This window comes from Contarinia nasturtii, unplaced genomic scaffold (assembly GCF_009176525.2).
Source record: "Contarinia nasturtii isolate CC-2019 unplaced genomic scaffold, AAFC_CNas_1.1 Cnas_scaffold_285, whole genome shotgun sequence".
In the NCBI taxonomy this organism is placed as follows: Eukaryota; Metazoa; Arthropoda; class Insecta; order Diptera; family Cecidomyiidae; genus Contarinia; species Contarinia nasturtii.
Window position 1 is genome coordinate 96013 of NW_022197640.1, and position 15543 is coordinate 111555.

Genomic DNA, 15543 nt, shown 5'->3' on the forward strand with positions numbered 1-15543 from the left:
TCGGACCATTTGTCGTTGTGTGTATTGTTTGTTTGCGTGTGTATGCATATAGGAACGGTGCACAACAAACAATTTCTCTATATAATTTTTCTGTGAAAAGAAAACGAAAAATAGAATTAAACGAGAGTAACAAAAAAAAATACGCGATACGCTGCCACCTTTCGGATTTAAATTGTTTAGATAACATAACCCGTATATCATTTGCATGGTATGTATCTAAAATTGAATAAATTTTATTTCGAGTGTGTGTTTTTAATGCAATGTGTGTTGAGAAATCAATACACACAGCATTGTAATTTCGGTGTCCGTCAAATAAACGCAAAGTGAGAAGACATTTTTTTCTTCTTACCACAGTTAATTGATTAGGTTGCCGATTCGTTTGACAGTCATCGTCATCAAATAAACGAAAGGCACAAGAAGAATACTGACTTTTTTCTTTTAATTTGTTTGAACATTTTCATTTGGATAATTCCGATATTTGCGCAGAGAAATTACGTTTTTACTTAGTGTGTGAGTAACTCTAGAGTATTGAAGAAAATAGAATAAATTTCGTTGAATTGTTGATGTTTCAACGGGATCAGAGATCTGAAAAAAATATCAAAAACATATTTTTTCAGAATTTTTAAATTGCCCATTGGGAAGATTTCAATGAAATTTTAGTTTATCAAAATACAAATACACACACATATAGTTATGCTTAGCAAGTGGGTGGTTTTTTTCGCAGATAATAGCATCCTGTTTTGTAGTTATTTATCTTCTTTCCAATGAATTTAGAAAGAGTAACGCAAATTTTTGTTCATTTTCGTTTCAGTTCGGCCATTCCCAATGGATGGACAAATAAGTGGATAAGAACAATAAGAATCTGAACAGTAACTTTTGTTGTCTACAAAAATTGTACGTGGTGTTTGTGTGTGTGTATCAAGCGAGAACGTGAAAAAATAAGAACGGTCACTGGAGAGGGAGCAAAGAGTTAGTGCATTTTATTCCTCTCATCGGCTGGCTGTTGTGGGAATAAAATCAATTGGCAAAACATGATTGGCGGTCTATTTGTGTATAATCACAAAGGTGAAGTGTTGATTTCACGAGTTTATCGAGATGACATTGGCCGTAATGCAGTTGATGCGTTCCGTGTTAATGTCATTCATGCTCGGCAACAAGTGAGATCACCCGTTACCAACATTGCACGCACAAGTTTCTTTCATATCAAAGTACGTATCTTATTCTTTCGAATTTAGAGTCATTTGAATGTAATTGAAATATCCGGTGTTTTTCTATTACATATAGCGAGCTAATATTTGGTTAGCAGCCGTCACCAAGCAAAATGTCAATGCAGCTATGGTATTTGAGTTTCTGCTCAAGATTATCGATGTGATGCATTCATATTTTGGTAAAATATCCGAGGAGAATATCAAAAATAATTTTGTGCTTATCTATGAATTGTTGGATGGTAAGACCCGTCGATCATGTCGAATTTGAATTCGAATAACATGATTTTTTGTTTGTTTGATGTGTGCGTCAATAGAAATTTTGGACTTTGGCTACCCACAAAATACGGATACAGGCGTACTGAAAACATTCATCACTCAGCAAGGCATTAAATCGGCAACGAAGGAAGAACAAGCCCAAATCACATCTCAAGTATTTTCACATTTTTTACCATTTTTCTTTAACAATTTTGACGATTCACATAATATCACAAACCATTCTCTCGTTAATTTTGAAAAGCAACTTTGTTTTTCCGTGTCAAACTTGTCGCGCATGAGAAAAAAAAAAAAAAAAAAAAAAACAAGAAATCAATCAAATCGATTTGTACATAATTTAGGTAACAGGGCAAATTGGTTGGCGTCGCGAAGGTATCAAATACCGTCGAAATGAATTATTTTTGGACGTACTCGAATACGTCAATCTTTTGATGAGCCCACAAGGTCAAGTATTGTCGGCTCACGTTGCTGGAAAAGTTGTTATGAAGTCTTATTTATCAGGTAAGATGGTTTCTTTGCAAGCAAACCATTTGCAATGCACACAAATACACAAACACAAACCAAAATGTACTAGCCATCATCAGTCTCCTCCTTCTTTTTTCTCTCTCTCACTCTTGAACTCTCTCTCTCTCTCTCTCTCTCATTATTGATTCTTCTTCTGATCTCAAACACAGACATGTTCGCATGCATTTGCAAACAATTAAACAATTTCCAAACAAAATCTACTATGTGAACGTGGAGATCACATCAAACTAATTCATTTGTTTATAAAATCGTATACTAATCAAATTGACTATACTAAAATGTTCTATCTTCATTCGAATTATGCATCATCTCAACTCAAAACGTGTTACCATATAATTTAAAATAAATAAAAAAAAGTAGCATGGTCATTTGTGTCCATTTTCACTTACACATTATTTGTGTTTTAACATGTCAAACGAATCTGTGCTTCTTCTTCATGCTATTTCTGTGTTGTGGATTTTTGTCATCATATGTTTAATGTTTTAATTGAAACAACAAGAACAAACATTAAAAACAACAAAACCACCGAAGATGATTTGGCTTCGTAACGCTTTTATCGGTAAAACTCTCGAAATCGGTTCCATTGTCAGCATGACCGCTTGCATAACTGTCTGAACAGTGGCATGATTTTCGTGTGCAAATTATGGCGTTCAATTGTATTTGTTCAATGTTTAGATTTCTCGGCAATAAGTTGAGCGTATTATTCATAACTGTTATAGGTACCGCGAAGGTGCGAGCACTTTCATTGAAATAATTACAATGTGGAATAAGTGAAGGTAGCTACTAGCTCCCGCACTTCTCCGGTGCCGCTCTGGTACAAAGAACAATCAAATATATGCTCACTTTGGTTGTTCTTTTACGCTTCGAATCTTCGATTGAACAAATAAATGCGTACAAAATGGGCTCTTTTCTATTTTTAATATATAAAAATGAAATATTATAATCAATTAAGTCGCATCTTTGGTCTCCATTCCATTTTATAATTTAGTTTTGATTTTTTTTTTTGTTTTCAATTTGAGTTTCTTTCATTTCAATTAAACTTTCATCAAACACATTGAATAATTCATTTTTATGATAATTTCTGCTTTATTTCATTTAAACTCAATTTATTTTGATTGTATGTGTGCTCTTTTTTCCCTCCCATTTCATTTCATTTCATTTCATTTCATTTCATTACACAATTACTTTTTGTTTTTCGATTGACAATTTACGTGCAACGCGACCAATCAAATGCGACCAAATAAAAAACAAACAAACACATTTATCCCTTCTTCCGAATCGACGAAACCAATTTGCCTGTGCATAAAACCAATCGAACAAATATTCGCTTCAAGGTATGCCTGAGTGTAAGTTTGGCATCAACGATAAACTTGTGATGGAAGCTAAAGGCCGTGGTGTTATATCGGGCAATGCAGAAGCAGAAACATCACGTTCGGGCAAACCAGTTGTTGTGATTGATGATTGTCAATTTCATCAATGTGTGAAATTGAGCAAATTTGAAACGGAACATTCCATCAGCTTCATACCACCAGATGGTGAATTTGAATTGATGCGATATCGCACCACAAAAGATATATCGTTGCCATTCCGTGTAATACCATTGGTGCGAGAGGTTGGACGAACAAAAATGGAAGTCAAGGTAAATTGAAAAGAGTGTTCGACAATTTTCACAAAATATATTTTGTGCGCGGATTTTTTTTTCTACAATTTTAAATAAAACCGTGACTTGGGACGCCTTTCGATCTTTCGATTTGTATATTCCAAAGTGTTAAGTTAAAAAAAATATATTTCTAAATCTAAATTTAATTTCCAGGTGGTGCTCAAATCGAATTTCAAGCCATCCTTGTTGGGCCAAAAAATTGAGGTAAAAATTCCAACGCCTCTAAATACATCTGGTGTGCAATTGATTTGTCTGAAAGGCAAAGCAAAATACAAGGCGTCTGATAATGCCATCGTGTGGAAGTGAGTATTTTCTTTTGCATGGAAATTTTTTTTTTTATTCAAAAATTTATGTTTTTCTTTTTATAGAATCAGGCGTTTGGCTGGTATGAAAGATACGCAATTATCGGCCGAAATTGAATTGTTGGAAACGGATACGAAAAAGAAATGGACACGACCTCCAATTTCCATGAACTTCGAAGTACCGTTTGCTCCATCCGGTTTCAAGGTATTTTAAATTCAATGAACATCGAAAACATCATTTTCTCCACACGGTTTGGGTTTGTTTCTAAGAATGTGTCCATTTTTTCATTAAAATAGGTTCGTTATTTGAAAGTGTTCGAGCCAAAAATCAACTATTCGGATCATGATGTTATCAAGTGGGTGCGTTATATTGGTCGCAGCGGTTTGTACGAGACAAGATGTTAGAGTGCCGTTTCAACGAAACGCAGAACAGAAGAAAAAATATAGTGAAAACGATGATAATTCGATTAAGGAGCACAACATGATCTACCGTCATCTCTGCAAATATATTACACACCATTAGAAACAAAAACATACCAATTGTTTCAGCTCCTGAAACAAATAATCGATAAAAAAAAAAAAACAAACAGTTTTTTGAGAAACACAGAGAGAAAGAGAGAAAATGTTATTTTATTCCTCCCGTTTTTTATATTTTATTTCTTTTCGCCACAAAAACAACAATAAAAATTTGTTCCAATCAAATGTAAAATGGCTCGAATGAGAAACAAAAATTATAAAACAATAATTTGTTACATATATGCATATATATATATATATAAAAAACTCAAGTTAAGATTGCTTATGATATTAGAACAATGTACGGCCACTCAAATGCAACCAACAATAACAACAACAACATTGACTCAATGCGAATTGTTGTAGTTGTTTGAATCCATTATATTTTTGAGTTCGAGGCAATTCGTAGAATCTCTTCATTTTAAGTAATAAAATTAAAAGTAAATGAATGATTTCTGCGTTAATTTAAAGAAAAAAAATTATCAAATGTTCAAAGCTACACAAGTTATTAATGCAATATCAAGAATTTTTTTTTTGTTCAATTTCAATTTGATTCAAATGCTAAAAAAACTAAATTCATTTTAAAATTCAAATTTTCGAGGTATGGATCTGAAATTAAAAAATAAAGAGATAAAAATCAAGAGTCATGATTTATTCAGAGTCCATTGTACGATTGTAAAAAAAACTAGATAAAAAACAAGTAACACCTTACAGATTTTGAGAGAAACGGTCAAACCAACTGAGAAATAAACCCATACATTTTAAAGGAGAAAAAACCTCTATAATTAAATTATCCATAATTGTATCAAAACAAGAAAAAAATATCTATCTAATGATCATGAGAGACAAGATTCTCATGTCATATTGAATATGTATTAATTATATATTGTATCGAAACATTGGAAATGTGTTGATTTTTAGTTCAAATAAAGAAATTTCAAGTGAAAAAAAAAAAGAAAATATGAACGAAAAACAAAAGCTGTACAACTGTTGTTATTAAGAGAATTTATGAAATGCATTTTATGTTGTTGTTTTAATTTGTTTTTTGACGTGTAACACATGTACGTTGCTCCAAATCTATACGCAACTGCTAAATCAAGACCGTGAATTTACGTCATTGTAATGCAGTGTTGATTCGATTTGAACAAATTACAAAAAACTAACACATGCCGAAAAATTAACGAAATTTTTAGGTGTGAATTTTAGGTGGTCATTTTTAACGAATGAAATGTTTGGTATTGATTGACATTTTTTGTTTGTGTTCAAAACGCGAAAACCCGATTTTTTTTTTGGTAAACATAGATGATGAAGGAATTTTTTTTAGGGGAAGTGATGGCAAAATTCCGTAGGGGTTCCCTGGAAAAATCCATGGGGGTCCCTGACGCTGTCAACAAATTGTAGATAATGAGGATAAAATCGTTTTTTGCTCTTCACTTTTTTGGCGAAAACCCCTAGCAAATCGAAAAAAATTTCTCGGCCAAAAAAGGGTGAGGGTTCCTAAAAATATTTTAGAGGGGGGTAATCTGAACCCTAGGAACCCCGTCATCACCTATGTTTGGTGAAACAAATTACGAAAGATTCAATAACTGAACGAACGTCGACAACTCATTGCAATATATTTATAGCGTTATCGAAGTTTTTTCCCATTGTTATATGAATGGATATAGAGGCCAAGGTAAATTCCATATGCACGCGTGCATTCAGCTGAGCATTCTTTTGAAATGAGAGAGAAAAAGAATAAATAAGTAAATTCCACGTCAAAATGCAGCTTGGAAGAGAGAGGAAAAAAATAACAACAAGAAATATTGAAATCAAATTCATGATTGGTTAGTGTAAGTATATGAACGAGATTGAATTTTATATTCATATGCATTTTTCCTTTGTTCCCGAACAACGATATTCAAAAATACAATGAAGAAATATGAAGCTTTCGATAAAGATGTACATAGAGAGCTTTGGATGGAGAGGGGGAGAGAGAGAGAGAAATGGAACATTGTTGTGTGTTTGAAGCAATTTGTTTGCCAATGGTGCTTGACATTCAGCGAAATGGGAGAAATGAATTCGATACAGCACGTGTACTTCGGCCAAAAACGTTGTTCGATTATCATCCTCAAAAACCGTTCTATCTGCTCTATTTGTAAAATTTCATTGGCGAATATAAATGTATTGCATTGGCCAATATATTATCAACTTGCTCTTTTGCGCCAGCTGGCTCCTGGATAGGCATACATATATATGTCGTATGATGGCATCAACTGTCATCTTCCTTTGGTGCCACAAATACAGTCGGAAGAGTGAAAGAGAGCCGCCAATCGACAACAGCAGCATGGCTTGTATTATATGCATGAAAATGTGGAAAATCTGTTTCCATGCTTATGCACACGCACACTTACACATGCAATCAGCAACAGCTCTTGTTGAATCTGGCGCTTTCATTCCATGGTTATTGTGTTGTCTTTTTCCATGTCGAGTGAGAAAGAGAGCGCTTGTCAACCAGTCATTCGAACACTTACACATACGATTGCACAGTGGTTGTGTGTATATTTCGTATATCTCTCTCTCATTCGGATGCATTGCATGCCGAATAGACTGAGAAGAACAGATAAAAATACATATTGAATATTGTGAACGAAACGAATACACACGTGCATTCTATAGCAAACGGAAAACCATTCGAAATGGAATGAAGCCGTTTTTTTTCTCACATTAATCGAGCGAACATAAAACAATTGACGTGTGACAGTTTGTTCAGGTCAGGCGGCTACGAAAACACGTTCAATCGCATTCAGACAACGATTGTTTTTTTTTTACACATTTGTGCATCATTTGTATGGTGAATTCAATCAAGGTAAAATTTATGAAAAAATTGCAATTAAACACCAAATCAGACAGAAGAGGAAAAAATCCGTCTATAAATTTTTGACAGCAAAAATAATTTAAAAAAAAGGTGAAATTCAAATCAAAAACAAAAGCAACGGTGATTGTGCGTACGATGGGTAGAGTGCAGCGTTTAAAAGCGTTGAATTAAATCGGTTGATGATAAACATTGAAAGACCGCGGTAGAAAACGAACGAGACAGCTGGCAGCTTGTTTGTAGAGGAAAATATCCACCGATATCCACCATTCTCTCTTTCTGTCTCTATCACTTTCCTTGACATTACGTTGTATATGTGTATATACAATTGTTGAGAGATGCTTGTGTGCTTTTGACGGATAACATTTCTCTCTCGCGCGCGGTTCAAACTTCGGCACACATTCTCTCGTTGTGGCAGTTGAAAAGTTTCAGTGAAGCAACACACAACAACAAACAGAGAAAATCAGTCGGTCAAACGACAACGACGACGATTACGAGAGCAACAGAAGCAACGGAATAAAAGTGGAAAATCCGTATAGCACAGATAGTTTTTGAGTGTGTACAATAACAACAATTGCAAAAACAACAACAATAACAATAACAAAGCCATTCACATCGAAGCGCGCTCTTTTGAGCATATCTCTCTACATATATAGAGGAGGCAAATAGGAATATAAAATAAACATTTGTAAACAGAGAGAGAAAGAAATAGTGGATGAGTGTTAAGTAAAGAGCCGTTTTGGTGGAACGACAACGAAAAAGGTGAATACGAAAAAGAAAAATTATAATAAACTATTGCATTGTGTGTAATAGCATATATGGGAACAACAACGATGATGATCCGTTGTTGCGCCTCTTTATTGCAAAGCACAGAGACCGAAAGAGTCAGTGTATTTTCCACTTGTTTCTCACATATTTCACATGGACTGATTGTGTCGTTGTGTGTGGATGTCATTTATGGTCGTGTTGTAGCAACGGATTTTGTGTATGACATCGTTTTTATGTGAATGTATTGAAAGTGTGATTGTGTTGAAGAGAAATGCCGATGGTCTTATATCCGAACGACCGAAATGAATTGAACTTAACACAGTACAGGTATTTTTGAGAACGTGAACATTGATTTTGATTTATCATAATTTAATGATAATTTCATTTAAATGATAACATATTTGCGCTTTAATTCGATAATTACCCGAAAAATATTAAGTCATGATAAAGTGTTTTCAACTATTCGATTCGAGCGAATTTTCTTTCTACTGCCTGCTACTGTCATGGCAAGATACACACATGCGAATTTTTATGTGTATGCATTGTGTATATGCTAGAGGCAATGTTTCTGTAAATATGTGTGTGGCATGTGTGTCGTGCTTTCTACAAGCACATGTATTTTCCCGATATTCTCCATTTGGATAAAACTAGCTCTCTCTCGCTCGCTCGCTCGCTCTTTGCACAACGTTCTATGCTGGTTACGTGTAAGTGTATTGTATTCGATGCGCATTTGTATTGGTTCCTTGTAGTTGAATGCTTTTGGCTCTCTCGATTTTTCCATCGGTGCTTTTCTCGGTTGTGCCGTCTCTTTTTCGCCCATCAATTTGTTCGCCACACTTCCTTGTTTTCTCTCTATCTCTCTTTCTCTCTTCATATTCAATTGTGGCTGTATCTCTCAATTTTCCGCGCTCATCGTTGTCGTTGTCGTCGACACGATGTACCCAATGCACAATACAACACAAAATATACACGATCTTATATACGTACACTGAGAGCACAAGTGACCCATTCATTGATTTTTGTTTATTTTAACTAAAACTACAAATTGTGTATAGTTTGTCGATGTTGTGTGTTGTGTTTTTTATTTTGTTGTTCATCGAAAAAATTATTTAGAGTGAATATCTAGTGTTTGTATGTTTCGGATAAATAATTAAATAAACTAAAATACGGGTAAACCATTTAAATAAACCGTAAAAAAAGCCGTTGACGATGTCACGAATGAAAGTAACAAAATTTCCGATTTGGATTTTCACCGAGAATTGGCCTGTGTATGTGAGAAGAGAAATATTCATAGTGCATTTTTATTTGTTTTTACAATTGTGTCTCCGCGATGATAATTGCCATTACTACACAGAGACACTGTGTATTTTGTCATTAGTAGTTGAGTTTACAATATCGGAATGAGAATAGAGAAAGAAAGAAAACAAAATATATATATATATATATTGTTCGATCATAAATTTGATTATAAATAAAAAAAAAATTACGTATTCTTCTTCTTCTTTTTATTCGTTCTCTGGCACGTCTTCGGCATGTTTCAATTTTCTACATACATGAATGAAAATTTATAAATATATACGTGATTTTGTATGTGCGTGCTCATTACAATTTATAATTGATGCAGTTGTTGCTGTTCGAATTTGGATTTTTTTTCTTTTCGTTTTGTTGTTGTGTGACTTGCAACATAGGATCCTCGTTCACACATAAGTTATATCGGCGCGAACAAAATTCTTTTTGCATTTCTTATTCGCCTATATTAGAACGAGCCAAATTATCGTAAATGTAATGCGTGTGTGTTTGTATGTGGTCGATCGACCGGATTGGAGCGTGTAACCTTTTGCCAGTTTTTCGGTCCGAAATGGTCAATGTAACTTTTGATGTAATTCAGCTTTGATTTTCTTAAAATGCATTTATACGTTTCTTTCATTTGCTTCAATAACTATTGTATACATGTGATTGAATATATTGAGCTTTACCACTCTCTCTCTCTCTCTCTTTGTGGCCGAACAATTTAAGCTCACGGACGGAGTCATCATTTGGGGTTTTGGGCGTAGAAAAAAAAAAACAATTAAAAAGCCTTGAGCAATGTAAGGGGATAGTTAGTGTGTGCTTGGAAAGCAGCACATGCCACAATTGCATAGAATATAAATTCATGGCAAAAATTCCCCAGCGCCATTCTTAGGTCCGACCACTCTATGTATGTATTTCTGTGCTACATAATCCGATTTTAACATTTTGCACAAAAGTAAATACGATTCGAAAATAAACTTTTTTTTAAACTAAAATGTAAAGAAGAAATGTCTTCCGTGCAATCCAAAAAGTTTACAAGAGAAAATGCCTTAAACTATGCAACAACGAACAAAACATTCTCTACCACAAATATTCATAAGCAAGTAGTGAATTGAGATTTTGGCTTTTCACTCGAAATATTTTCAAAAACCAATTTGGGACACAGATTGAGCTAATTTCGTTCTCTATCACTCTTGCACCGTTGTGTTCGCTTTCGCGCGCCTCAACCACAATGAATCGAATCAAATGAAGTGTGAAAATCAATGGGAAAAATCATTCAGACACATACACAATGTGTATTACTCATACAAAACTTGTGCACACAACTTTTGTTTATATAAGTCGTTAATATTGCCAGGAGAATGGTAACAATGTGAAGAGACGAGCTTAGTTTCAGAATACACCACTTCAGCCTCCACAACCATCATTTCCCTCCATAAACAAATCAAATTAATTTTTAAATCACTTGTACACATCGCACGCGGCCCAACCAACTAAAGGAAATGAGAGAAAGAGTCAATCTCTTGAGATAGATAAAGAGAAAGAGAGAGAGAGAGAGAGAGAGAGAGAGACTGTGTTTGTGTGTGAGAGAGAGGATAAAATAGATAAACACAATACCGAAGTACGAAGAGAAATCGGTGTGTAATGTTTTTACAATTCCAATGCGAAAGAGAGAAATAGTGAGAAAGCACGTGCTAAGTCATTTTCCACATAAGTCAGCACCTATTCAAAACGTCTTCAAGTTGAAGTCATTAAGCAATGAGATACAGCACAAATATCTATATCGTTGATTATAAAAACGAAGCGGGAAAAATGTGTATGCATGTATACATTTTCGTAGCTTATGATCAGAATGACTGCGACGGTAACGTGAACGGTGAAAAAGAAAGAAAACGGTGGAAAACAATGACGAAGAGAACGAGTTCAAAAAAAAACCAGAAGAAATAACAAAAAAACATAAACACAAATGAATAAATGAATATGAAACAGTGTAACAAGGTGCATGCAATCGGTTTGCGTAGCAAATGTTACTTAAAGTTAAAAAGCAATGTTCGGATGGCGCGTCATACTCAAGTTTTCGGATGCACCTGGAAAGAGTTGGTAACCATCAACCGAACGAAAAGCTTGGAACGAATGAATGAACGCTATACATAGAGTGTGTGCGTGCGGTTCAGTCAGTGTTTGTTTGTATTTGATTTTCGTTCAGTGTGCCATAACATTCAATTCGGCTGAGAGAAACCGAATGAAATTTGGCCCATATTTTTGTTCTGGATTTGTTCCTTCCCTTTTAGTAAATTATTCATTTACTTCCTTGTTCGTAACTTTGGTCACTTATGTGCCAATATACGCACCCACAAAAACACATATCAAAAGCACATCGAACGTTTCTCTGTTGCGTTCACAACATGATGTACATGCCAAATTTGCACAACAGAAAATGTTTTACCTCAAAATCGGCAATGCGTTCTTCGGATATATTTTACCGATTACGAATGAAAAAAAAAACACACCAGAAATTGTGTACTTCACCCCATTTTTCGTGCCATTTAATGCTTTCCAGTCTATGATAAATACTCGATTGATTACATCGTTGCTTTGCTCCTGGTCGTAATGCTTCTACTACTGTCTATCTCTCTTTCTCTGCTTCCCTTTCTCTGCTTCCCTTCCGTTCGGTCTCGGTTTCGGTTTCGTGTGAACAGGCGAATGTGCCGAATTGTATCGATATTCCGTTTGAAGCGAATTCGATGAATTTTGCATTTAACATAAAATTTCCATTTTTATTGCTAAAACCCATTATTTTCGGCATGCAAACGATTTTGATCGGAACATAACGTAAGCTGCTTTATGCCTTTCACCTTTTTTTCTCTCTCTGTCCTTTCCCATGTTACGTTACGGTATTGTTGTTGCAATTAGTTTTTTTTTCTTCAGTTTTTGTTGCTGCTGTTATTACAAACTTCTCTTTTCAAACACACAGACACACATACATTTGTTTGTTTCACATTGCACATAACACTCATGACATTCGAGTGGAAAGCAATACCATCCAAAGTGCAATTTTGAGATTTCAGTTGAAGCTGAAAACGCAATAAGAACCATTCTTTGCAGTAAAAGGAAAAATGGAAAAGAAAATGAACGAAGTCGAATTGTTTTACGTTCGATGGTAATGCATTCGAATGATATATATAATGTTCGACATTCGACAGCACTCAGTCATTGTTTGTGAGAAGAAGAAGAAGAAAAAAGAAGAAAAAAGGAATAACAGTCGACAAGTAAATGTTCCATTGTTGTTAGGGTTCGAAAATTCGGATTTCTACTGAGGATTTGGCTCTTTGAAAAAAAAAAGCGCGAGAAAAAAGAACCGAATCCAACACCGATCCAAGTGCTTTCATAAGAGGAAAATTCATTTTCTTCTTATGCGTTTCACATCCTGCGAGTGCGAGCAAAAAAAAAATCAGGCGATTGGCAACAGTCGTGTTTATTCGCATTCACGAGAATCGATTTGAACCGTAAAAATGCATTGAAAATAGTAATCATTCCATGGGTGTTGTTTGATTGCATTTGCAGCACCATTTACACTCGCCATTTAACTTGTGGAACGCGAATACACAAAATGCAGTAATGCACACCCGCGAATACAGTGAAAAATACTGTTCCAAAAGTGTTGCCGTAAAAATGTGATTATTTAAAAAAAAAATCCGTCGCTTTGGAAATGTCACACGCACACAATTTGCTCGCAATTTTCGAAGCATTGGTTAAGTGCATTTGGCAAACGTTTCCGATTTTGCTGAATCAATTTTTTTTTATATATGGAATACGATGGACGAGGTCAAAAATTGAAATTCTCACTCTGCATCCGCATTGACAATATAAATGCGTTATCCGTGGCTGCTTGGCTAACAACAACATTCATGTGTTCGGCACACATGCTGTTTTCATGTTTTTATGACATATTCGACGTGGCATAGATATAAAGTGAAAGAAAGAGAGAGAGAGAGAGAGAGAGAGAGAGAGAGAGAGAGTAAGAGGAAGTGGAGAGTAATGGAAAGAGAGAGCCAAAGAGTCACAGAAGCACTCAATGTATAAAATCCTAGTCAATTGTCATTTATGACATTTATTATTTGCGACATATACTATTTCTGTCATGTGTATTTGTGTGGCAAACGAAATGAGAACTAAAACAAGTTATGTGCCATTCAAATCAGTTTAGATACATTTGCTCACTTGCATCCTCACCCGCACATACAAATTTGTGACAGACAATATTACCATTTATTTGCCAACCATCCATTTCCAAAGAGTTTCAAAAGCAAATAGCACCAAAAAACAAGATCGATTTGTTATGGAGAAGACTTTTTACACTTTTACATTTATCAATTCATCAAACCATCGATCATTTATGAACACCAAACCAAACAATGTATCGCTCGATCTGCCAGCAAGGCCTTTGTAATGCCAATTGCAAGATATAAAAAATCCAACCAAAAAATAACTTCAACTGAAAAAAACACACACTTTTCGCAATTGAGCGGATGAAGAAATAAAATCAAAAAAACGCAACAGCTCTTCACGAGTTCGTATTGTTGGAAAAATATTGAAACCACATATTTTGTGTGAACTGAAGATGAAAAAAAAATCTCCATGATTTTCCATGAACATTTGTTTACTTTGCTTCTTTTGTTCCCTGAATTTTCTGCCTTTGACTCTGATTTCTTTTGCTCCGCTTTTCTTGGCACTTTTTCATCCACTTATTCTCGCAATGAATTCATTTTTTATATGCGCATCTATAAGAAAAATTGTTTGTGGTTTTGATGTCGATTCTGGTTTTCGATTTGCATATATTGTTTACATCAAACCCCGTTGAACTGAGGAAGAAAACACAGTGAAAATATACTCTAATAAATAAATAGACTCTCATATGCAACGAAAGTGTGTGCTCGTTTACTCGCTCGATCCACAATGTTGGTCGTTCAACGGCTGAAGAAATGAAATGGCTCGAATGAGAAGAAAAATAAAAATTTCGAAACGAAAAAAAAAAATATAAATTCAAAGAGAAAAGAAGAAACAACATGAGAAAATTTATGAAAAGAGATACATTTTATGTGCAAGAAACGCACGACTGATAACAAGAACAATAACAAACCAACCGAGGCGAACCACACAGGAAATTGTTTTGAAAGGAAAATAAATCAGAATCAGTTTACTTTAAGAAAGACATAAACATAAAATCAGAATTGCAGCAAAATAAAACGAAAAAAAAATACACAGTTCATACACAAAGAGAACGAGAGATATATAGAAAATAGAGAAAGCCGTGACACCGACAAGAGCAAGAGATACAAGAAAAATGAAGAAGAAAAATACGGAATCTCAAATGGAATGAATTTAGAATGTTGTTTGTATGTGTGCTGTGTGAGAAAAAATAGCGAAATATCTGAGCTCCTCGGACACTGAAACACCATACACACAGAGAGCAGAATAGTTTGTGATTTTTTTGTCTTCTGTAAACTTGAATAAACATTTTTTCTATCAATAAACCATGATTTTTCCAGGGTCACAAAACGGAGACACACTATTTGTCGCTAAAACGAGTGCGCCTTGTTTTTTTTCTGCACGTAATTTTAAATGAATGACAAAACGTTACAGTACAAACCAAACAAAAAAATCTATTACAGAACTGAAAAGGAACAATAAAATATAATAATTTGTGATAAAACGAAATAAATGTAAAGAAAAAACGAAGGTGAAGAACGTGAATTATTGTTTTGGAGTTGAAAAGAACAGCAACGTTGGAACAATAGTGAGAAGAAGAGACAGAAAACAGCAAAACAACAGCACCAAACAATGTGAGTTTATATTATTCGTTCATATTTCGAATCAATCATTTTTGAACATATAAAAATTGATAAGGTAATCAATGAAGAGAGAGAAAAGAAGAAACCACGTTTTTTTCTGTTATTAAAATACTTTTATTACTTAACTGACTATTGAAATAAAGGTACAATATATCTTTGACCAAAAACTGACTCCATATAAATCGAATGATTTCGTGGTTTACTATTTTCCAGCACAATTTCGAGTTGCGGTCATTTCACATGAAAACGCACACATTGTTGTTGGTCACTCAATTTTTCGTATGCCAAAATCCGG

General features: G+C 34.5%; 2 protein-coding genes across 8 annotated transcripts in view; both read left to right on the forward strand.

Moving 5' to 3' along the window:
* Window positions 1-4564, forward strand: LOC116337572 (AP-2 complex subunit mu). 2 transcript variants are annotated; one of them, XM_031762251.1, is made up of 9 exons: window positions 1-208; window positions 812-1208; window positions 1285-1447; window positions 1523-1638; window positions 1823-1982; window positions 3341-3645; window positions 3820-3968; window positions 4035-4173; window positions 4266-4564. In XM_031762251.1, exons 2-9 carry the CDS (start codon window positions 1032-1034, stop codon window positions 4371-4373), a joined length of 1317 nt encoding a protein of 438 aa, XP_031618111.1. In that variant the 5' UTR covers window positions 1-208; window positions 812-1031; the 3' UTR covers window positions 4374-4564. The 2 variants fall into 2 exon arrangements, with proteins under 2 accessions (XP_031618111.1, XP_031618110.1); XM_031762250.1 differs by lacking the exon at window positions 1-208 and adding an exon at window positions 307-510.
* A 3218-nt stretch (window positions 4565-7782) lies between these two features.
* LOC116337509 (calmodulin-binding transcription activator 1) overlaps window positions 7783-15543 on the forward strand; it is a 198883-nt gene continuing 191122 nt past the window's right edge. For 4 of the 6 annotated variants that reach the window (XM_031762121.1, XM_031762126.1, XM_031762127.1 and 1 more), the window contains exons 1-2: window positions 7783-8100; window positions 14946-15239. The gene's annotated coding sequence lies outside the window, so the exon portion shown is untranslated. Of the gene's footprint in view, window positions 8101-9163; window positions 9375-14945; window positions 15240-15543 lie in introns of those variants that run through there. The other 2 variants (XM_031762122.1, XM_031762123.1) reach the window with 2 other exon arrangements.

Coding starts and splice junctions, on each gene's coding strand:
- LOC116337572 (XM_031762251.1), top strand. CDS start 1,032: ATGATTGGCGGTCTATTTGTGTATAATCACAAAGGTGAAGTGTTGATT. Junction 3,646..3,819: donor GAACAAAAATGGAAGTCAAG/GTAAATTGAAAA, acceptor TTTAATTTCCAG/GTGGTGCTCAAATCGAATTT. Junction 4,174..4,265: donor TTGCTCCATCCGGTTTCAAG/GTATTTTAAATT, acceptor TCATTAAAATAG/GTTCGTTATTTGAAAGTGTT.